General features: G+C 40.2%; 1 protein-coding gene and 1 long non-coding RNA gene across 2 annotated transcripts; both read left to right on the forward strand.

Moving 5' to 3' along the window:
• The first annotated feature begins 433 nt into the window (after positions 1–433).
• Positions 434–11,291, forward strand: LOC135472127 (uncharacterized). Its single transcript, XR_010444500.1, has 4 exons — positions 434–858; positions 4,958–5,095; positions 9,737–9,871; positions 11,160–11,291. It is a non-coding gene; the product is annotated as an uncharacterized LOC135472127 (long non-coding RNA).
• Positions 11,292–12,007: 716 nt separating this feature from the next.
• On the forward strand, positions 12,008–23,650 carry LOC135473850 (adhesion G protein-coupled receptor E2-like). The gene is made up of 12 exons (XM_064753768.1): positions 12,008–12,131; positions 14,762–14,884; positions 15,607–15,738; positions 16,104–16,235; positions 17,551–17,679; positions 19,131–19,262; positions 19,830–19,955; positions 20,305–20,424; positions 21,126–21,260; positions 21,768–21,824; positions 22,303–22,390; positions 22,617–23,650. Exons 2-12 carry the CDS (start codon positions 14,866–14,868, stop codon positions 22,657–22,659), a joined length of 1,113 nt encoding a protein of 370 aa, XP_064609838.1. The 5' UTR covers positions 12,008–12,131; positions 14,762–14,865; the 3' UTR covers positions 22,660–23,650.
• The last annotated feature ends 167 nt before the right edge of the window (positions 23,651–23,817 follow it).

Below are 23,817 nucleotides of genomic sequence, written 5' to 3' on the forward strand. Positions count from 1 at the left end.
TTTCTGGAGAAGACGGGAGTTTCGATTTGCTAGTGATCGGTAGTCTCAGGCTTACTGACTGACCAGTAATTGGCAGCCCCCGCGGCTACTGTAGCCGAGCCTTAGAGTAAGCCAAACAAAATAACACCACAAAGCGACCGGCTTTAACATAGGCAGTTATTAATGTCTTCGTCACATCATGCAAAGATCTAATCGGTCTATTAGCACGCTTCGTCCTTTGAATACAGCGGGCCAGTTTGTCTATTGTGTGGGGTACACAGTCTACCCCCAGAAGCTGTTTGTGTGGAATAGACAAATGTGAACAGAACGGGTTCTTTCAGTATATTTGGCTGCCATTTGTGTAAACAGCTTTCACATGCCAGCCCTGGCTGTGTCAGCTGGTACACTGTACAATTGATACCCTCACTACCTTACATAATTGTCCACTGAAGAAGGTAAACACGAGCATAAAGTGGGTATATGATGTGCTCTTTCGACGACAAACTGTGTTAGATTCACTATCGGCATGCAAATAACAAGATGACATTCGCAGCCCGGGGATTGTTTCTGACGATTGTTTCAACAGATCTGGAATAGAATTTTATGTATCTGTAGGCCTATAGTGGATGGAAGCAGGGCATGACGGACTGACGGACTGAAGCCTGGCTGTGCGTCTGTGTGGGGACGTGAGCATTGACCGTGCAGCGTGGGTAGCGGGGTGACATTACCTGTGGAAAACGAGAAGCTGCAATGCCACCGAAACCACACCGATATCCACCCAATTATCTCACCCCTAGATGATGGTAAAACGGATTACCCACTCCTACTGCTTCACCGTGCTTCTGCTCCTGAGACAGCTGACACAGGTCCACGGACAAGGTGGGTGATACGCATTCTGCCACGATAGATACATGGATATGGCTAGTGGGATGGAATATATGTCACAGAGTTAGCTGGCTGAAATGTGTACGGACATAGTTAACTGGATGAAACATATTTACACATAGATGGGTGAAATATATGTTGACATGCATGAATGAATGATTATGGCTCATATGTTGACATGAAAAGTTGGCTAAAACATGAACATGCATGAGTAACTGGCTGAATGTAAGAAAACATGACTGCACAGCTGTATAGGTGGAACACATACACGCATGAGAAACGTGGCTACCTGTGCGAAATATATGCTAACATCGCGAAGTGAATGGAATAGATGCACGTATGACAAGATATACCTAGCTAAGTGAAATAATTGCAAACGTAGTAATACAGAAGAAATATTTGCACTCACGACAGTATGACTGAAGCATCTGACTATTATCTATTGATTTGATTGCATATCAAAGCCGCAGATAGGTTTATTTCCCTTATATGACGGTGCCCACCAAGGTGGGCGAAAGATGAACAGCACCACCTTTACAGGCATAGGCAAACTTGCTGACTTAAAGCGACGCTTTAGGCGAATGAGGGTGGCAGATATCATTAGGTTGAAATATATGCACACATAGTTAATGGATGAAGTATACGCAGCCTACACTAATTAAGTAAAAATGTATGCAATCAAGACTAGATGGATGAAATACACTCGCGTAAGACTAGGAGGGTAAAATAAATGCAGACGAAAGATGAAAGGTATGATTAGTGGGTAAAATATAAGTATCGAAGACTAAGTGAGTAAAGTATATGCATCTACATATGATTGAGTGGTCATGCGCAACGAAGGCAAAGAAAACATTAAAATGAAGTATACATCAGAGGAAAGACAATTCAACAATGTCCAGAAAACTAGTTCAATTTTCTTTGTTTTTTTTTTTGTTTTTTTTTTTTGTTTGTTTGTTTTTTGTTTTTTTTTTCTTTTTTTTTCGATTTTTTCAAATTTAGTAAAATGGTTTTAAAATATCAGATTCTGCCGTGGTCTGTAGTTACCCAAAAGTATCAGTGATATCACATTCATAGTTTGTGCTCGAAATAGTTTGTTTCAAGGTCCAATGCATCCATAGATCTATTTGTATATGCATCCAGAACGATGAAATCTTGCACTCTATGTATTTAAGTGACAGAAACCCCATGTGACGTCACCGGTCCCAATATCAATTGCTTTAACTGCATTTCTCTGGGATGAGAAAAATCTATTCTTGTGGATAGTGTTTAATGGCCTTCCATCTGACGTATACTTCACACTAGCGCTTTCTTTGCATTTAAAATGCAGTCATGAATAGGGGGTTAAATGGGTGCAGACATGACAAGGTGGTTAAAGATGCATAGACATATTTAGGTGGGTAAAACATATACTGTCATGACTAGATAGGTAAAATATAATCAGGCACAGCAAAGTCGCTGAAATATTTGCAACAAAAAATGTAACTATCAAACTAACTTTAAAAGGTTATATGGTTGTTACATGGACAGGGATTTCCAAAGGTGACTTTAGAGTCCCTGAGGCCAGTAGGATGTTGCCGAAATCAGAGCGTACAGAGAGTTGCTTGCGCAGTCGTTACAATGGGATAGAACGCCCGTGACGAGGAGTAATTCCCGTGGACAGGATCAGTCTGTGCAGCCACATTCACGTGATGGGTGTGGATTGAATAATGAATGAATGGATGACCGCTATGGCTATCCAGTTAGACAGTCCCAATCGACCAATGTATTATTACTATGCCCCACATTGGTGACATGCCACATATATCGTTTATCGGGGTAGATAGCTACCACCTAGTTCTATTAAGAAAAATCTCGTACATTTATATATTTGGTGGCAAGCAGTAGACGTCTACTTCATCTGATCAACCCCATGTGTCTAATATATGGTTAAAATATAGCATGCTGACGTGGCGGTAAGCCATTCATTTATTATCTAAGGATTATTGAGTTACTTGATGAAAATAGTATACCTTTAGCGATCTACATATGACATGATCACTACGTAATGTTTTTTGTCGTAGGTTTTGCCTGAATGTTAGTAATCGTGTCCATATTATACTACCGTGATTATCAGCTGGAGGTTGCTCAGCTCGATTAGGGCGTCGCTGGTGTCCCTGATGTAAACAGTAGACAGTGTATAACACCTAGACCACGCCAGCTCTGAACACCTGTCTCAGACTGGGCTATACTGTGTCGACTGAATTCCCCCAGAGCAACAGATGGTTACAACACCAGGCTCACCCCTTGACAACAGCTTCACTTCGCTCATGATATGGTATTCATAACGACGAATCTTTGTGTGCAGAGATCATATGAGATAGTAATGATCCTATCAGATCGAAAACGGTCAGCTTGCATTTATCAGTTTAAAACTCGAAGAACTAACAAGCAATGGGTCAGGGTTGACACGCATTATAGAATAAATAAACTACTATGTAATCGTCGAAGCTATCTGCCCTTCCATTTACCAGGTAAAAGCCATGTTCAAGAATGTGTTCAACGTGCACAGTAAATGTAAATCTAGCATTCGCCAAACGTTTAACAGTCTCATTAGGCTGTGTCCTTCATTTGCATTCCATTCAAGACAACGGTTTCGCGTGTCTTTAACTGACCTTGCCTTTTCAGCGCTTTATTAGAAATTTAGGGTCACTTAATGTGATATTACATGTACCTACGAGGTTGTATATGCCCATCGATTGCCAAGTTCTGTCTGATGTGGTCTGTTATACGATGATATGGGCAGATTCAACAAAGACTAGGTTCTAAACAGGGTTGTACATTCAGTGCTATAATACACGATTTTGTCACATGTATTTATCTTGATAAATAACAACTAATATTTGCCATTGTGGATTTTAAAACTCATCCTTTATCGCCAACCGAAGAATTATTGCAATCTTAAATTTCAGTATAGTATGACACAAGAGCTCTCAAACATGTTTATCGCCACAAAAAATAAACTCCCATTTTCTTTGTTCCTTTCCTGTTCCAATTGTTCTCAAGTTTCTTTCCCGTTTATTTCTTTGTCATGATGTAAAGAAGCTTTTGCCACCGATCCAGAAACTAACATCTATGTGTAAATAATGGCCATCTGTATCCTTTTCAAGTAATTTCTCAAATTTTGTACGTTAAATACATAATTGCGTGCAAATAATTCGGGTAATTTTTCATGTCGACATAATACGTGTATTGCTACTGAGTAAGGCTACCGCCTACATCCTGTGGTTACGTGTATGATATACATATTTCATTACAACTCCGATCATTAAATGTGGCTCATTATTTTAACGCCTTCTCCAGTGTGATAGTGTTGTGTTGAAATTGTACTGCACATGTAGATCCTACATAACGGACGTGAAATTCAGGGAATACTTATCGATTTATTTACATGTAATGGTGATTTGAGACAAGATACCATATCTTCTCCATGTCAATGAGACTTCTTGCGTAAAGATACCACTTCCTCGGCGGTAATTGTCATACCCGGGCTGGGATATCCAGGGTTTTTGTTAGAATGGTTGCTAATAGTTAATGCCATGAAAGCAATTCTGATATACTAAATTGCTTCTCCTAACCGGCTTTGGGAACACGCAAACACGTTACGCATTTTCAGACGTTCAACGCAATAATACTCAAAAACCTGGTAATGTATGCCGAAATAGTTACTCATCTCGTGTTTGAAAACAATATTATCACCCTGGATTTGAAAAGATTCCATCAAATGACCAAATTTAATATGGAAGTCTTATTTTTTACGTTTTCTTTATCAAAGTTCTGTTCACTATGGATCTTTAATGGAATATATAACTATGCCATGTGTTCTGGATACTTCTTCGGCTGTTCGTGGGAAGGTCTTCCAGCAACCTGTGGTTGGTCGTGGCGTCCGCGCCCGATTTTCCCCCCAACATGATGCGGGTCGATTTCGTATAAGTGAAATACTCTTGAGTGCTGCGTAAAACACCAATATTCACCAATAAATAAATAAACAACTCTGCCAGTTGTGCAAAGAACAACCATTTGATAAAACCACTGCTATATGCGTCATCTTTTTCAGTGAACATCTGTCTGACAGACGAGCACAAATGTGGTCAGAATTCGTTTTGTTCCCCGACCCATTCGTCATACGAATGTCGATGTAAACCCGGATTTACCGGTCCTTTGAAGTCAATTAGAGGAGTCTTTTACTGCGAAGGTAACGGTGCACTTTTTAATTCCTCTAAACCTCTTTCCAAAGAAAATATATGTAAATTCTTTGTGATATAGTTTGATGTACATATAAGACAATATTGTAGTAATAATTTTATGTCATAGTCAAATCTTGGTAAATCAAAACCATATTAAATTTTTTTTCGACTTTTTCTCACATCTTATGATAGAATTAAAAGTTGGTTAGTGCTATTTAGACATTATTTATACTTTTATTGCAAAACTGCACCATGTTTTACATATACTTACAAAGCATAGTGCAGTAGATCTTCCACGCTATGATTATAGTTGTATTTATTTATTTGATTGGTGTTTTACTCCAGAATATTTCACTTATACGATGGCGGCCAGCATTATGGTGGGAGGAAACCGGGCAGAGCCCGGAGGAAACTCACGACCATCTGCAGGTTGCTGGCAGATCTTCCCACTTTCGGCCGGAGAGGAAGCCAGCATGAGTTGGACTTGAACTCACAGCGACCACATTGGTGAGAGGCTCCTGGGTCATTACGCTGCGCGAGGGTGCTAACCAACTGAGCCACAAAGGCCCCGATTATAGTTGTAAAGCTTACCTTCAAATTCAGCGAGAGAAATGAATCCTACTAAAACGCGCGTTAAACCACAATTAAAACACCGTCCCTCCAAATAGAACCAAAGAAATTCCCATTCAATTCCGCCTGAATCCCACTATCGGCGTGCGCCAATCCCATTAAATGACTCCTTCAAATCTCACAAAGTGGGCCTGAATTCTAATTCAAATTGTTAGCACGCATGGACACTCCAAGGGTATTGGATAGGGAGTAGCTGTACATGTTTAAACGTTTAATAAAGTTACAACAGGAAAAGGACGGTTGAAGGTCAGACAAAAAACCTAGAAGAATCCAGGAGACACGGCACGCATCAAGGAAACACGGCACGCATCAAGGAAACACGGCGCACATCCAGGAAACACGGTACACATCCAGGAAACACGACACACATCCAGGAAAACATGGCACACATCCAGGAAACACGACACACATCCAGGAAACACGGTACACACACAGGAAACACGGCACACATCCAGGAAACACGGCACACATCAAAGAAACACGGCACACATCCAGGAAAACATGGTACACATCCAGAAAACACGGTACACATCCAGGAAACATGGTATACATCCAGGAAAAACGACATGCACCCAGAAAACATGGCATGCATCCAGGAAATACGACACACATGCAGTTAAACACGTCACACATCCATGGTAACACAGCACACATCAAGAAAACACGGCACACAAAAAGGAAACACGGCACACAAAAAGGAAACACGGTACACAAACAGGAAACAAAACACAAATCAAAACACAGGGAAAGCAGCACAAATCAAAGGACCACGTGCGCAAATTCAAAAAACAATAAATCCAAGATAAATAAGATATAATAGATCGGCATGAATTCCGGAATCATGGCACAAATACAGAGAACGGCATCAATTCCGGAATCATGGCACAAATACAGAGAACGGCAAGAATTCCGAAATCATGGCACAAATACAGAGAACGGCAAGAAGTCCGGAATCATGTCACAAATACAGAGAACGGCAAGAAGTCCGGAATCATGTCACAAATACAGAGAACGGCAAGAAGTCCGGAATCATGTCACAAATACAGAGAACGGCAAGAACGCCGGAATCATGGCACAAATACAGAGAACGGCATAAATACGTAATTCACAACACAGACGAAACATTACGAAACAAACGTCAGCACAGTCAGTAACACTGAGTAAGGAATACAGGTGTAAGTGTCACCTTTACAAATAAATAGATACCTTTACAAGACCCGGAAGCAGACATGCAGAATCAAGCATCAAAACATCCGCTGCCACAATGGAGAAAATGAAGAAAGTACTTCGCGTCATTTTACACTTTCGTCATGATTCAACACAAAGTGAATAAAGACGACATATTACGTCGGATTACACGAAACTGCTTCACGTCAGAAATGCTCCTCCAGCTCCTTCTGAAGTACACTTCAACTCTTACCAACGTACACCTTCAGCTCTCACTAAAATACACCTACAAATTTCACTTCAATGGCGCCTTAAAGTGCGATAAAAATACTACAAAAGTACGCCTTCACATCCAACTGAAGTATGTATCAAATCTTTCTGAAGGAGGTTTTCAACCGAACTGAAGTACAGTTGGCCTATGACTGATAGTGTGAGAAGACATGAACACAGTAGGCCTACTTTTTGCCATTGGAGTCATGGTGGCCTAGTGGTTAGCATGCCAGTGCGGCGCAATGAACCAACGCTGTGAGTTCAAACCAAGCTCATGCTGGCTTCCTCTCAGGCCGAACGTAGGAAGGTTTACCAGCAAATTACGAATGATCGTGGATTTTCCCAAGGCTCTGCCCGGTTTCTTTCAGTCGTCATAAAAGTGAAATATTCTTGAGTACATCCTAAAACACGAATCAAATAAGTAAGTATATCAAAAAGGTGCCCATGGGAAAAAATGTCCTAAAAGAGAGGAAAAATTGAGAACGGCATAGTCTGGCGCGTGGAAAAAATATTGTTCCAGGTTAAATAATCCGGCAATAACATGTCCTGTACATTCAAATCTCATATGCAGAAAACAAAAGCAAGTCATATTTTTGGCGTAAGTTCAGTAGCAAACTGTACGATGCGAATTTATTTACATTAACATGATTAAAGGCATTTTTGAGTAGCTTCTGTATCAGATTTGTAGTTGAAGTGACAGTTGGAAAAGCATGATTGTAGTTTATGTCAAATATATCAGATATCGATGAATGCCATGTTATTCTTCCACCCGTCTCACAGATATAGATGAATGCCATGTTAATTTTCCACCTGTCTCACAGATATCGATGAATGTCATGCTATTCTTCCACCTGTCTCACAGATATCGATGAATGTCATGCTATTCTTCCACCTGTCTCACAGATATCGATGAATGTCATGCTATTCTTCCACCTGTCTCACAGATATCGATGAATGTCATGCTATTCTTCCACCTGTCTCACAGATATAGATGAATGTCATGCTATTCTTCCGCCTGTCTCACAGATATAGATGAATGCCATGTTATTCTTCCGCCTGTCTCACAGATATAGATGAATGTCATGTTATTCTTCCGCCTGTCTCACAGATATCGATGAATGCCATGTTATTCTTCCACCTGTCTCACAGATATCGATGAATGTCATGCTATTCTTCCACCTGTCTCACAGATATCGATGAATGTCATGCTATTCTTCCACCTGTCTCACAGATATCGATGAATGTCATGCTATTCTTCCGCCTGTCTCACAGATATCGATGAATGTCATGCTATTCTTCCGCCTGCTCACAGATATCGATGAATGTCATGCTATTCTTCCACCTGTCTCACAGATATAGATGAATGCCATGTTATTCTTCCGCCTGTCTCACAGATATAGATGAATGTCATGTTATTCTTCCACCTGTCTCACAGATATCGATGAATGTCATGCTATTCTTCCACCTGTCTCACAGATATCGATAAATGTCATACTATTCTTCCGCCTGTCTCACAGATATCGATGAATGTCATGCTATTCTTCCACCTGTCTCACAGATATAGATGAATGCCATGTTATTCTTCCGCCTGTCTCACAGATATAGATGAATGTCATGTTATTCTTCCGCCTGTCTCACAGATATCGATGAATGCCATGCTATTCTTCCACCTGTCTCACAGATATCGATGAATGTCATGCTATTCTTCCACCTGTCTCACAGATATCGATGAATGTCATGCTATTCTTCCGCCTGTCTCACAGATATCGATGAATGTCATGCTATTCTTCCGCCTGCTCACAGATATCGATGAATGTCATGCTATTCTTCCACCTGTCTCACAGATATAGATGAATGCCATGTTATTCTTCCGCCTGTCTCACAGATATAGATGAATGTCATGTTATTCTTCCACCTGTCTCACAGATATCGATGAATGTCATGCTATTCTTCCACCTGTCTCACAGATATCGATAAATGTCATACTATTCTTCCGCCTGTCTCACAGATATCGATGAATGTCATGCTATTCTTCCACCTGTCTCACAGATATAGATGAATGCCATGTTATTCTTCCGCCTGTCTCACAGATATTGATGAATGTCATGTTATTCTTCCGCCTGTCTCACAGATATCGATGAATGCCATGCTATTCTTCCACCTGTCTCACAGATATCGATGAATGTCATGCTATTCTTCCACCTGTCTCACAGATATCGATGAATGTCATGCTATTCTTCCACCTGTCTCACAGATATAGATGAATGTCATGCTATTCTTCCGCCTGTCTCACAGATATCGATGAATGTCATGCTATTCTTCCACCTGTCTCACAGATATAGATGAATGTCATGCTATTCTTCCGCCTGTCTCACAGATATCGATGAATGTCATGCTATTCTTCCACCTGTCTCACAGATATCGATGAATGTCATGCTATTCTTCCGCCTGTCTCACAGGTATCGATGAATGTCATGCTATTCTTCCACCTGTCTCACAGATATTGATGAATGTCATGTTATTCTTCCACCTGTCTCACAGATATCGATGAATGTCATTCTATTCTTCCACCTGTCTCACAGATATCGATGAATGCCGTGACCTTTCGTCGCCTTGTGGCTCAAACTCGGAATGTACCAACACAAATGGCGAACACTACTGTTCCTGTAAATTTGGATTCTCAAGTCCAGCTAGAAATGGAAGAAACTGCGTAACAGGTGAAATTGAACATGGAGTTTGTAGGGAGTTTTTGTTTTAGGGCTTTCAGAAGTCTATATCTTCGAAGTACTGGACTTTAGACCTAGGTTAAGATATTAAGAGCTCTAAATGGATATCCATGGAGTTCGACTTCTGATGCATGTGTAGGTATGCAAGAGAACAAAAAAGGGCACGACCTTCACTTCTGTGAATTAAGAACTAGTGGAAATTGCCAAGATTGAATAACTGTACTTTATATGATCAGTTATCTGACAGACACGGTAAATATAAACTCAGTGGCATGCCAGAATTTTGACAGACCAACTATAGCACACACACGGTATTCAGTGCATTGATTGTGTTTTATATAGCATGTACTGTACTCAATGATTACATCTCATTTTTTTGCCAGATATGTAGCAAACATGATATCCATTGCAATGCATGGCACTTGTCAGATTGTAATATAATTCGCCAACTATGTATCAGTGCAATGACGCTGCTATATATGTCAGACAAAGTATCCAAGACAATGATTCCACTTTATTTCTAGGTTTATATTTATACGATAAATAAAATTTTGATTTTTCTGTCTATAGATAGGGTTAGTGAATGTCTACATGACATCATTTTTAAGCATATACCTCAGTAAGCTCTCTCATTGAATGGTCTCGCATACCCACTGATAAATGACTGCGGAACTGGTGCACTTTTCGTGTTAGTGGAAGGTGAAATAGCGGGCCTTTTTCCTGTTTGAACAGTTACAGAGGAATGTTTGTCCAAACAAAATACATCATAGTACTTAATTCATTTGAGTGCTATTATCCAGAGTAAAGTGTGTAGGCGTATACGTTATAACACTATAACAGTGGCCCCCTAGGAGATAATTGACATAGGACACGGGATATACCAGTAAGCAAATCGCTGTACAGACACACATGTTAAACCATCGTTTTCGAGCCAGCTTTCATTATTTTCCCACGCATCTTTGTCTAATTGTTTGTGAAGCACAGCGCCTGTAATTAAGAAGAACAAGGGTGGCTGTGATTGCATCACACGGGGCCAAAGAGGGGGTGCATGTGTTGTCCTTACAAACGGCGCTAGAAACCCAGTACAAACATATACAAGATATTAAACGTTCTTGAATACAAATAAATTCTGGAATGCAGATTTCTTATGTATTTTTTGATGATTCGCTAAGCAAGGGTTGTGATATATGTGGTAGAATTTTATTAAACTGAAAAAGGTGAATCAAGTCCACAAATAAATACATTAGCATGACATTCTTCGTTTTACTTCGTTTTGCAGACATCGATGAGTGTGTAGTGCTACGTGACCCGTGTGGCCCTCACTCTGCCTGTGACAATACCTATGGCGGATACATTTGTACCTGTCTTAAGGGGTATTCCAGCCCGACACATGACGGTAAAAATTGCCAAGGTAAGATTTAAACAAAGCTGTCGTCAGCTTATATAATATCACAAAACTTTACCTACACTGATGGTGTTAACATTGTTCTAGGCGTACTTTACAGAAACTGCTGGTCTGAACATTGTTCAGTACGATCTTTACAAAGACTGTTGGTCTGAACATTGTTCAGTACGATCTTTACAAAGACTGTTGGCCTGAACATTGTTCAATACGATCTTTACAAAGACTGTTGGCCTGGACATTGTTCAGTACGATCATTACAAAGACTATTGGTCTAAACATTGATCATTACAAACTTTAGACAGACTGTTGGCCTAAACATTGTTCTAGGCGAGCTTTACAAAGTCTGTTGATCTTAACATTGTTCAAGTCGAGCTTTACAAAGGCGGTTGGTCTAAACATTGTTCAGTACGATCTATACACAGACTGTATTTGTAAAAATTGTTTAATGTGTGCTTAACATACATAATTGACCTAAACATTGCTCAAAGCGAGCTTTGAGTAGACCGACGTTTTGATTGCTCAGTAAGATCTGTACATAGACTTTTGGTCTGAACATTGTTGTAAACTAATGTTCGAAGGACTATAGATCTAATCATTGTTCGCCACGATACAACAGCAATATTGACGATGCGACGTTGTTCCATAGTCATCCATTCATTGTAATCATTGCTATAAACAGATTTACAAATTCTATTTGTTTTTCACTTATTCCAGAGATAGACGAGTGTGAGAGCACCGAGGCTGTGTGCGGAGAGAATTCTGTGTGTACAAACTTCGGAGGAGGTTACAGCTGCTCGTGTTCACTTGGGTTCGTCAGTGAGTCACGGGACGGAACCCATTGCACAGGTAATTCAGCGAGATTCCATAAAATGACATAATTCCTGACTATATAAAATAAAAACGCTTTTATGTTTTATTCACCAATGAATGTTTCAAAAATATATCTATGATTTGTTAATATTTGATCACTAGACGTGTAATTCATGTATAAACCTGTTGAATCAGAACCTCAGCTAATCATTATATTGGCTCCACTCTTTGATACAATTGGGTTCATTAATGGACCATGCACTTTTACTCTGAGATCGAATAGCCATGTTGCCAGCTTAGCTTCCACATTAACCGCTCTGAGATCGATCAGCCGTGTTCCGAGCTTAGCGTCCACATTAACCGCTCTGAGATCGATCAGCCGTGTTCCCAGCTTAGCTTCCGCATTAACCGCTCTGAGATCGATCAACCATGTTCCCAGCTTAGCTTCCACATTAACCGCTCTGAGATCGATCAGCCATGTTCCCAGCTTAACTTCCACATTAACCGCTCTGAGATCGATTAACCATGTTCCCAGCTTAGCTTTCACATTAACCGCTCTGAGATCGATTAGCCATGTTCCCAGCTTAGCTTCCACATTAACCGCTCTGAGATCGATCAGCCATGTTCCCAGCTTAGCTTCCACATTAACCGCTCTGAGATCGATTAGCCATGTTCCCAGCTTAGCTTCCACATTAACCGCTCTGAGATCGATCAGCCATGTTCCCAGGTTAGCTTCCACATTAACCACTCTGAGATCGATCAACCATGTTCCCAGCTTAGCTTCCACATTAACCGCTCTGAGATCGATCAGCCATGTTCCTAGCTTAACTTCCACATTAACCGCTCTGAGATCGATTAACCATGTTCCCAGCTTAGCTTCCACATTAACCGCTCTGAGATCGATTAGCCATGTTCCTAGCTTAACTTCCACATTAACCGCTCTGAGATCGATTAACCATGTTCCCAGCTTAGCTTCCACATTAACCGCTCTGAGATCGATTAGCCATGTTCCCAGCTTAGCTTCCACATTAACCGCTCTGAGATCGATCAGCCATGTTCCCATCTTAGCTTCCACATTAACCGCTCTGAGATCGATCAGCCATGTTCCCATCTTAGCTTCCACATTAACCGCTCTGAGATCGATTAGCCATGTTGCCAGCTTAGCTTCCACATTAACCGCTCTGAGATCAATCAGCCATGTTCCCAGCTTAACTTACACACTAACCGCTCTTAATTAATCTGTGTGGATCGTTACATTCACTAACTTGGAGCTCGGTACTGTGGCCTGCACTGCATCAAAAAGTGCAGTATTAAAACAATAATCAACGGGTTTATCTTTTCCGGAGTACACGTAAGGTGGATTCGATTCAAAAATTCGATTGGAGAAGGTCGGCTGGCCGACGACACACCAGTCATATTCATATCAAATCTGAGGTTATGACCTTTAGCATTCCTAAATAAGTAGGTGATATGAAGTAAGAATTACTTCGAAAATACATAAACTTCACAAACATATATGTTTTTGGTGTTTTACCCGGCACTCAAGAATACAGTAGTCAGAGGAATACCTTCAGGTGAATGCCGGTTTAAAGCTGGCTGAGTGCAAACATAGCCACATTCCCTCCCAGGTACCTTGCAAACTCTGTAATGTACGAGGCTTTCGTCACCTAAAAGTTGATTCAATGGAAGACCATCTTTGTGAGGACTAATTGTTTGTAGCGACTTTGTTAGCAGAGCAAACAAAACCCCTGACCAACGACCGTCGCGTTCCAGTCCAGCTCTCTAAGTTGTGGCTTTGTAGTGCGAAGTTATCCACTCACCCAACCACCGCATGGTATAAGTGAACAACTCATGAGGACTACCAATAATTATATTAATAACGTCATGGCGTGATTGTCTATATAGTGCTGAGATAATCATTCTCCTGTTTAAAAAAATACACAAACAATTACATTGTCAAGTGTGAAAATTGAAACTGTCTTTTTGAAAAACAGTGAATAGAGGTCATTTCCTATTTAAGAGGAATACACCATCATCGTAACACCTCCCGCCTCCCTAGAATTTGGGCACGACTTACGGCTATAAGAGCAAGATGTCGCCACATAAACAACAGCCCTTCGCACCATTGATCACTGTTCATATACAAATGTAGGGTTGTAACAGAGGCTCAGTCGGTTAGCGCGCTAGCGCAGCGTAGTGATACAGAAGGCTCTAACCAGTGCGGTCCAGCTCATACTGGTTTCCTCTCCGGCCGTAAGTGGGAAGGTCTTTCAGCAACCTGCGGATGGTTGTGGGTTTCCCCCGGGCTCTGTCCGGTTTCCTCCCATCATAATACTGGCAGCCGTCGTATAAGTGAAATATTCTTGAGCACGGCGTAAAACACCAATCAAATAAATAAATAAATAAACTGTAACAGAGCTTCACAATGTACACGCGCATAAAAACACGTTTACAGTACCATAATGTAAATCTTCTATACCCTGTTAGTAGACTGAGTTAGTGGAAAAGAAGAATTAAGAAACATCAATAATGGCGTCATGCTGAACAGTTTGTTTTCTGATTCTTTTCATCTCCTCCCAACCCCATCCGTCGGGTTGAATAAATGAAACGTGTGTAGACCTAAAGAACAATGAAAGAAAGATATCTAAAAATATGATCTATTGCAGATATCAACGAATGTGTGGAAGACGTGTCAGTGTGTGGTCAGAATGCGGAGTGTATCAATGTGGTCGGAAGTTACGGCTGTGCATGTGTTATTGGATATACGCCTATGGACACAAGTTGTCAAGGTGTGTCCAACTGCTCATTATCCGAAGCAACAGGATTAGGTACAAAAACGAATGAAATCAAAGGAATGGCCAATGGTTAAAGTCTATTCCAAGGATAGTTGAAGTAAGAGTGTTTGCTCAAACAGATTTGGTATTTCTCAGTTGAGGGGAAATGACGTTAGAATTCCATAACTATGCACTCCAATCGTCATTTAAACGTTGAAAACACATCTGTTGAGCAAAATGTCAGTTGTTATTTCTGCTTGTTTTCATCAGACTTCTGTAATAACTTTCATTTATTTATCTCGACATATCTGAAATACTGAAACTGTGACGTTCAGTCCCAGCCATTCATTCATTACTTTCCAAAAGAGATAGTTCGCTAAATAATATAAAAGCTTTGAACGATATTTTGGCCAAAATTACGTAGCGTACTCATCATTAGCCAATGATCAGAAAATACGATCAGGATAAAGTCAAAAGTAAATTTGACATGGCTAACCACAGAACCCTTTCGCACTGGAGGCTGTTTGCTAGTTTCCAAACGGTCATTATGTATGTGATCAAAAGAATGCAATTGTCTAAACTGGTCAACCATATTCATTATTAACCAACTTACTGTGAAATTGGCAAATAATGAAATAATATGAAGCTTTTCGATGTGGCTATAATGGGATCAGAGTGTGGTATGTGTTAACTGTTTGACTGTTCTTCAGATCGATATTATTTTCGCCTCTGTGCAGATATAGACGAATGTTCTGCCGCCATCTCACCATGTGGGCGGAACTCCACGTGCTCGAACAACAATGGCAGCTTCCGGTGTACGTGTGAGGCGGGTTACGCCAGCTTTAGGCAGGACGGCAGAGAATGTTATGGTGAGTACAGTATTAGAAATAAATACCGGAGACAGTAGGAAAATATCGTTTTCAACATTTACTCCAGTTGTTATTCTTTCATCCAACGTATCAAAAATGATAAATGAACGAAGGTTGTCAGTCATTCAGGTACATTACTTACATATTTGTGTTTAATGTCAGAAATATTCACTTCAGGCAGTGTTGACCTCACGCATTTCGTGCAATTTCAAACATCTGTGTTTTCTGTCAGAATTTATATACAATTGCTAAATATATCAGTATAGGGTTCGAACCAAAGGAATAAATGCAAACTTAGTTTCTTCATTTTTTCGAGTGTCAATGAATAGAATGACCATGCAATGAAATCTTTGTTTTCGCTGTAGATATTGACGAATGCGCCGAACTAGAGTATCCATGTGGAGATAACTCTGTCTGCCTTAACTACGACGGAGGGTATCAGTGCAAGTGCCTGGATGGGTACTTTGATACGTCTGTTGACAACAAGAACTGTAAAGGTAGACTGTAGTTCTTTTTGACAGTGTTAACCTGTTGCTGTCACATATGTTTTTGTCCTTGGATTTTCGCAAATCTTGATAACAAAACGCTTTCCTTAAAAGGCGAAAGCGCAAAGAGCTTTGAAAAGATGCTTTTCTGTTTTCCGTTTTCAATTCCTTAATTATTCTGTGGACTTTAACCTCATAACTTCATACCGGTTTCCTTCCTTTTCTTTTGCACTTACGTGTGTGGTGTTATATGTGAGAGGGTTTTCCCCAAAGGTTACGACTGAAATTCATAAACACCTTTTCTGTGATTCATTCATACCTTCTCTGTTATTCATTCATACCTTCTCTGTAAATCATTCATACCTTCTCTGTAAATCATTCATACCGTCTCTGTAATTCATTCATACCTTCTCTGTCATTCATTCATACCTTCTCTGTAAATCATTCATACATTCTCTGTAAATCATTCATACCTTCTCTATAATTCATTCAAACCTTCTCTGCAAATCATTATACCTTCTCTGTAATTCATTCATACCTTCTCTGTAATTCATTCATACCTTCTCTGTAAATCATTCATACCTTCTCTGTAAATCATTCATACCTTCTCTATAATTCATTCATACCTTTTCTGTAATTCATTCATACCTTCTCTGGAATTCATTCATACCTTCTCTGTAAATCATTCATACCTTCTCTATAATTCATTCAAACCTTCTCTGTAAATCATTATACCTTCTCTGTAAATCATTCATACCTTCTCTGTAAATCGTTCATACTTTTTCTGGAATGCATTCATACCTTTTCTGGAATTCATTCATACCTTCTCTGTAACTCATTCATACCTTCTCTGTAAATCATTATACCTTCTCTGTAATTCATTCATATCTTCTCTGTAAATCATTCAAACCTTCTCTGTAAATCATTCATACCTTCTCTGTAAATCATTCATACCTTCTCTATAATTCATTCATACCTTCTCTGTAATTCATTCATACCTTCTCTGTAATTCATTCATACCTTCTCTGTAATTCATTCATACCTTCTCTGTAAATCATTCATACCTTTTCTGGAATTCATTCATACCTTTTCTGGAATTCATTCATACCTTTTCTGTAAATCATTATACCTTCTCTGTAACTCATTCATACCTTCTCTGTAAATCATTATACCTTCTCTGTAAATCATTATACCTTCTCTGTAAATCATTCATACCTTCTCTGTAAACCGACGAACACTTAATCACTAATCATATTTATGAAATGATAATAATCTGAATAACCCAATAGTTTGTTGTACATCTAAGCTGTGACTGTTCTGTTTGTAGATGTAAATGAGTGTATGGAATCACGCCATAGCTGTGGATCTCATTCCCGCTGTGTGAACGTGGACGGAGCATACTCCTGTATGTGTCACAGTGGCTTCAAAAGGCGAGCCCAAAATGGAGACTGTGAAGGTAAGCCCAAATCACACAGATCTGCGATGACCGCTTCTGTGGCTTAATGGATAGAGCGTCTGCCTAGACGTGGGGAGACCCGGCATCCAGTAATACCAAAGAAATAAATAATGGCACTTCTTGCTGCCTCGCTTGGCGCTCAGCGCTGAGTGGTTAGGGCAAGGAAATATGGCTGGTTGGCCTGTTGTGGGTATAGTGTTGCTGGGTGGGGTGTCATGTCAGCCGGCAGCCCTTTGGCGCCATGGACTCGCCCTGCCACAATAAGAAACAGTATATTATCACACACCTAATGGCTCCTCGTCGTCACATGACGTAAAACCCCAAGCATACATGCAAACATAGATACATTGTACCATTTCCATGCGTACAACAGGCCTTCTGAATAAGTATATCAGCGTCATGTCCGACATTCATATACCATTGTAGTCCGTAAAGGGCGTTCCCTTTACGAATTACTAGTAGTATTTGGACATAAATGAACTCGCAGTAATCAATCCTGATCCATGAGTTAAAACTGGATGGTGTCTCCAGGTTACCTCGCACAACGTATGCTTAAAGTAAAAGAAAGCTAAAACCGTAAAATAAAGTTCGTTAGACGGACAACTAAAAACTGTGAACAAAAAAAAATTTTCACTTAGTTTATCAATTGATTTAGTTAATCAAGAATATTTCACTTATACAACGGCGGCCAGCATTATGGTGGAAGGAAACCGGGCAGAGTCCCCCGACCATCGACCCACGACCATCCGCAGGCTGCTGAAGGACCTTCCCACGTACGGTCGGAGAGGAAGCCAGCATGAGCTGGATTTAAACTCACAGCGACTGAACACTGTTAAACGCATTATTGAAACTACTGAATTCTATGGTGAACTGTATGGACCACACTGTCTGTGGCAGTACCCAAACATCATCTATCTGGTTCATTTTATTGCACTTAATTGTCTTGAAATAATTGTAATTTTTATTCATGGTTTTCAATTGTCTGTCTGACGAACCGTATTTCATTTTTGGCTTACTTTCACCTTAAAGTAGGATTCAGAAAGTTCACTTTTTATATTTTCAAGAATATTTCATTTTCAAGATTTTCTAATATACACCGGGTCTCATGGAAAGCCTTTAACAAAAGAGAGGATTGTTATGTTATCTTCACCCAGAGAGCTGATTTCAGTTTACGAGATAATACAAGCTAAGTACCGGGCATCCTGTGGGTGGAATGCATTGTGTGGATACCGCTGTAAATGTGGTCAACCATTCTGTTGTTGACGTGAATGAGTGTGAGGAGTACCGGGCATCCTGTGGGCGGAATGTAGTGCATGGTTACTGCTGTAAATGTGGTCAACCATTCTGTGGTAGATGTGAGTGTGAGGAGTAACGAGCATCCTGTGGGCAGAATGCAGTCTGTATAAACCATATCGGGGATACCGCTGTAAATGTCAACCATTCTGTTGTAGATGTGAATGAGTGTGAGGAGTATCGGGCGTCCTGTGGGCGGAATGCAGTCTGTTTAAACCACATTGGGGGATACCGCTGTAAATGTGAGCCGGGTTACAGCATCCGGAATCCGTTGGGAGAGAACTGTGATGGTAATGTAGATGAATAGCTGGACAAACCTTTCAAACATGAGTACAGGGAATGGTAGCCTAACAGAATGAAATAGTGAATGCATGGTTCAGTGGAATAAAATGCTTCCAGTTACTAATTTATTTAATTTTCTCAAATTATTATTAGTTTGCGCCATATTATAATCAAAAACAGAAAAAGTTCAGACGCGATTTGGTTATGTATTAATTATAGATGATATATATTAATAATATTTGCACCGCTAATTAAATGACAGAGTGGATTAAAACGTTACGTTTGAGACTAATGGTCCTTGTAGTAAGGACACTTAGCTTTTGTTTTATGTTGAAATCAGATCTTTATATTATCAGTTAAGTTTTACATCACTCTGATGTCTGTTTCAGTATATTATTTGTTTTGAATTAAACAGTTCACATTCGATTGAAACTCGTCTTGAAGACGTGAACTACACTTTTAGTGAAACACTTACACTCTGCTCATTATTTTCAGTCGGAATTTACTAGCATTTTTGCCTTGTACATTGCTAACAATTGACAAGTCAAATGCATACCGCCTTTTCCGCATTTCAGACGTGGATGAATGCGAAGACAACCCTTGCGGTCCGGGCTCAGAATGCGTGAACTACCCAGGAGGATATGTATGCAAGTGTGTACGTGGTCACAGCAGCGTAGTGGCGGATAACAGTCACTGTACAGGTGGGGTACTAGAATGTGTGAACTATCACGGGCGATATGTGTGTACATTTACTTCGCTACAGCAATGTGGTGGAAGATAACAGACACTCTACAGGTATTAGAATGTGTGAGCTACCCAGGGGGGATATGGGTGTAAATGTTCACGTGGTCACAGGAGCGTGGTGACGGATGACAATCACTGTACATGTACTAGAATGTGTGAACAGGGGGGATATAGGTGTAAATGGGCATGTGAACTACTGTGTGTAAATGAATGCCGGGCCTACTAGAACTTGTGTTTACTGTAGCCTGCATGCTACATCACGTACAATTACACATTTCCATGTATTTCAGTGTTGTTCTGTTTCAGATGTTAACGAATGTCAGTTTATCGGGATTTGTCACGAGAACGCCACGTGCCTGAATGTAGAGGGCAGCTATGTCTGCACATGTAAGGCCGGCTTCACTGGAAACGGGGTCAACTGCACAGGTGTGATTGCTTCTGTTTTAGGAAATACAATCTTTACCATGTTATATAGCTTAATTTATATCAGTTTTCCCCCACCAAGCTAATAAAAATCACCGATGATTCGACCGCTTCTTTTCTGATGTTTTATTCTCTAAGCAAAAAGCAGTTTCATTCTCCTCAGGCATAAGCACAAACCTGTTGCAAGAAACCTGCGGAAATATTTTGGCCAATGTCAGTTGAAATAGCAAGTTGCACTCAATTTATGAGTCTTAAAGATGATTGTCTTTCAGTGACTAGGGCGCACGAGCTGCGGGTACAAACCCGGCCTTTGAATTTGTAGATTCCCCTGATCCCTCTGCTTGTTGGGACCCTGCTGGCAATAAACTTTCGACGACGCTCGTGTGGCCGTTTGTTTAGTCCAACATTCACTGAAGACCACTCATCTTCAGTATATGTACTGCGTATATGTACTACATCTGTACATGTGGCATCTGTGGATGTGGCATCTGTGGATGTGGCATCTGTAGATGTGACAAAGCTCGTCAGGAACTTGCCAAAGTTTCCTCCATCGATACAGATAAATGTCATCGTAAACAAATTCTTGAGTATGACGTTAAGCAACAATCAAATAAATAAATTTGTTCGTCGTCCTTACAACCTGCATGGAGACACTTTAGGCCACAACTTTTAATGAAGCGACCTTCGTCCCTTTTCTGTTTCAGACATAGATGAATGTGTCGTCAGTAATGGATCAGCCTGTGGCGTTCACGCGACCTGTATAAATTTGGAGGGTAGCTTTGACTGCGTGTGTGCGGGAAATGCCTTATATAGTGATGATGACGGGACGAACTGCTCAGGTATGAATATACGGCGGTGTGATAAGTTGTGGGTTTGGATTACTGTTCCTGTAATTTTTGTGCTAACGGGATATCCGAGGTACAGGGTGGTGTCAACCAAGATGCTTGTACATACAACATTTCCGCCTGCTTTGAACAGAATGGATTGTCTAGTTTTGACATCGCTATACTGCCAGTGATACAAAACGGACAAATTGCTTTCCGCATTCGGCCACACCGCTGAATGTATGAACCCACATTTACAAACCTTTGTAAATCTATTTTTTATTACTTTTGTCGTAGATCAGTTTTGTGAAAGTGGCGCCATCGCTCTGGTCAGGGGAGGTAACTGATTCTGATCTATCAAAGACGTCGAAAGACTAAGCCCGGATTCCAGGTTGTCCCCCGTCCTATTCTTTGACTAATAACCTTGATGACTTGTAACTACATGTGTATTTGTCAAGTATCTCTTTCTCTTCCCGCCTTGATTGTCTACAACTACTCAAGCCCCATGTGTCACTTTTACAGATTTGACAGATAAAAACAGAGATGGCGGATCGACAATTCGTGGATATTCATCCCGTGGTAAGTCGCCAAAGGCAAGGCGTGATCGAATGCTATTCAGTTTCATGTTGGAATAATTCATGCTGCTGTGTGTGTTTCTTTAATACGCTTTGTAAGCTAAGTATAGATTTATTTATTTATTTGATTGGTGTTTTACTCGTACTCACTTAATATTTCACTCATACGACGGAGACTGGGATTGTAGTGGCCGGAAACCTGGCCGAGTCCAGGAAATGTTTATAGCTACATGTATTAGAAGCTGCCATGTAAGCACTTAGGCAAACAGCTATCTAGTGTGCTACCTTACCACAGGTAAACTGATAAAAGGCCAATGGGCCGAACTGTCAAAACTGTTGTCACTGCTTAGATTTTGCTTCAATTCCTGTAAGTTTTAATTCTTTATTTGTGCAGTCATTTTCAGACTCAAATCTTCCTCCTTCATGCCTTATTGAATGTTGTTGTCGTTTGTGGTACTGAGTTCGGGACTTCCACATTGCAGTGTCAGTTGTCACCTTGATCGCTGTGGACGTTTCGTTGGCTGTCGTTGTTTTACTCACCATCGTTTTCAGCCTTCTAGATCTTCACAGGTGAGATTTGGCAGTAAAAAACCATTTTTACAGCTTGACTGTAATTAATATCGAGCACAAAAATCCACATTTGCTGCTCAGATGTGTGTGTGGTTAACATTTATCATTTACGGCATTTCTATAACAGTACAAACTACATGCGAGATGATCTTTTGACTGATAAGCAAATGCTGACTTTTCATTTTATCACAACGTGTTTAATAAATTCTATGTTATATTTTTTCAGGAGGAAAGCGAACGAACAAAAAAATCCCGAGACACGAGTCTAATCTAAGTCAATGTGTTTTATTTTTAAACTAAATCTAATGATTAATTACGTGCCGTTGTCGTTGAGATGGCAAATCCGTTCCTAAGATAAGTGCCAAGAGAACCTGCTGGGCGTCATTTAGAAAGTGGTTTCACAAAAAGTGTCGTTGGATATTTAGTGGAGCTCCGCTGGCTTAACGGTCTGGCCTGGACATATTTCGTAATAATGATAAATAACACTGTACGTCAAACTCACGTGATCTCAGCCAAGCAGCAAAGGAATCGTTGTATACACTGGGATTCACCAAGCCATCTGGATGATCAAGTCAGAGCCTTGGGTATGACTACATTTTACACACGCATAGTTGTTCGGACAAACTTCAGCCGTCTTAAGTTTTGTGTTTGCATGATTATATTTTAAGTTGTAAACTTTAGTTTTGCAAAGTGAGCATTTGTATAAAATTTCAAAACGTCTGTTTTCCCACCACAAACAACGGGTATTCGTCTTCCGTTACCTGTTATGTATATAGACTTAGTTTTGTACCACCAACATAATCATATTGATTGCCTTGATAGGTTGTGTGACTCATCGCTACACGCTGACCCTGAAACAGGTATTGGCAGCGTTGTTTAGTAATGTTACGATGCTGAAAATTGATGAGATATGTAACCGAAGTGTTTGACAAAAATCAAGATATAAAGATATTCGTATCTAGACGACTGTATAACAATGATTATGTAAAATGTATTCAAACAGGTTTGTTTTCGTGGAATTTGTGTGGTTTTAAGTATAAAATTTTGACGTAGAAAGTATTATCGCGTTTTCCTCACGTTTATTTATTTAAGGTGATATGCAATTTGTTTCCAGCAATTAAATGTCCCTTGGTAATTAAGGGTATCTTCAAGTCGACAGGAAAGCCGCCTCGATGATATATGGAGTAGGGTGCTGAATTGAAATCTGCGAAAAATGATGTATATACGCACAATAAAACATAAACAATAAAAACGGTTCTGACCTGGACAAATCAACCCAAGCTTTGCAGTTTGTTTTTCCGAGCAGTGTGTCAGGCTTTCTTAATGATTCGGGTGCTTCGGTGTTACCATGTAAGCGCGTTTGCCCATGGTTAATAGTAAATGGTTGACAATTTTGTGTAACTCATTTAAAGGAATCCTGCAGATGC

This window comes from Liolophura sinensis, chromosome 8 (assembly GCF_032854445.1).
Source record: "Liolophura sinensis isolate JHLJ2023 chromosome 8, CUHK_Ljap_v2, whole genome shotgun sequence".
Classification (NCBI taxonomy): domain Eukaryota; kingdom Metazoa; phylum Mollusca; class Polyplacophora; order Chitonida; family Chitonidae; genus Liolophura; species Liolophura sinensis.

Coding starts and splice junctions, on each gene's coding strand:
- LOC135473850 (XM_064753768.1), top strand. Junction 15,739..16,103: donor GGACGGCAGAGAATGTTATG/GTGAGTACAGTA, acceptor TTTTCGCTGTAG/ATATTGACGAATGCGCCGAA. Junction 19,263..19,829: donor GTTGGGAGAGAACTGTGATG/GTAATGTAGATG, acceptor TCCGCATTTCAG/ACGTGGATGAATGCGAAGAC.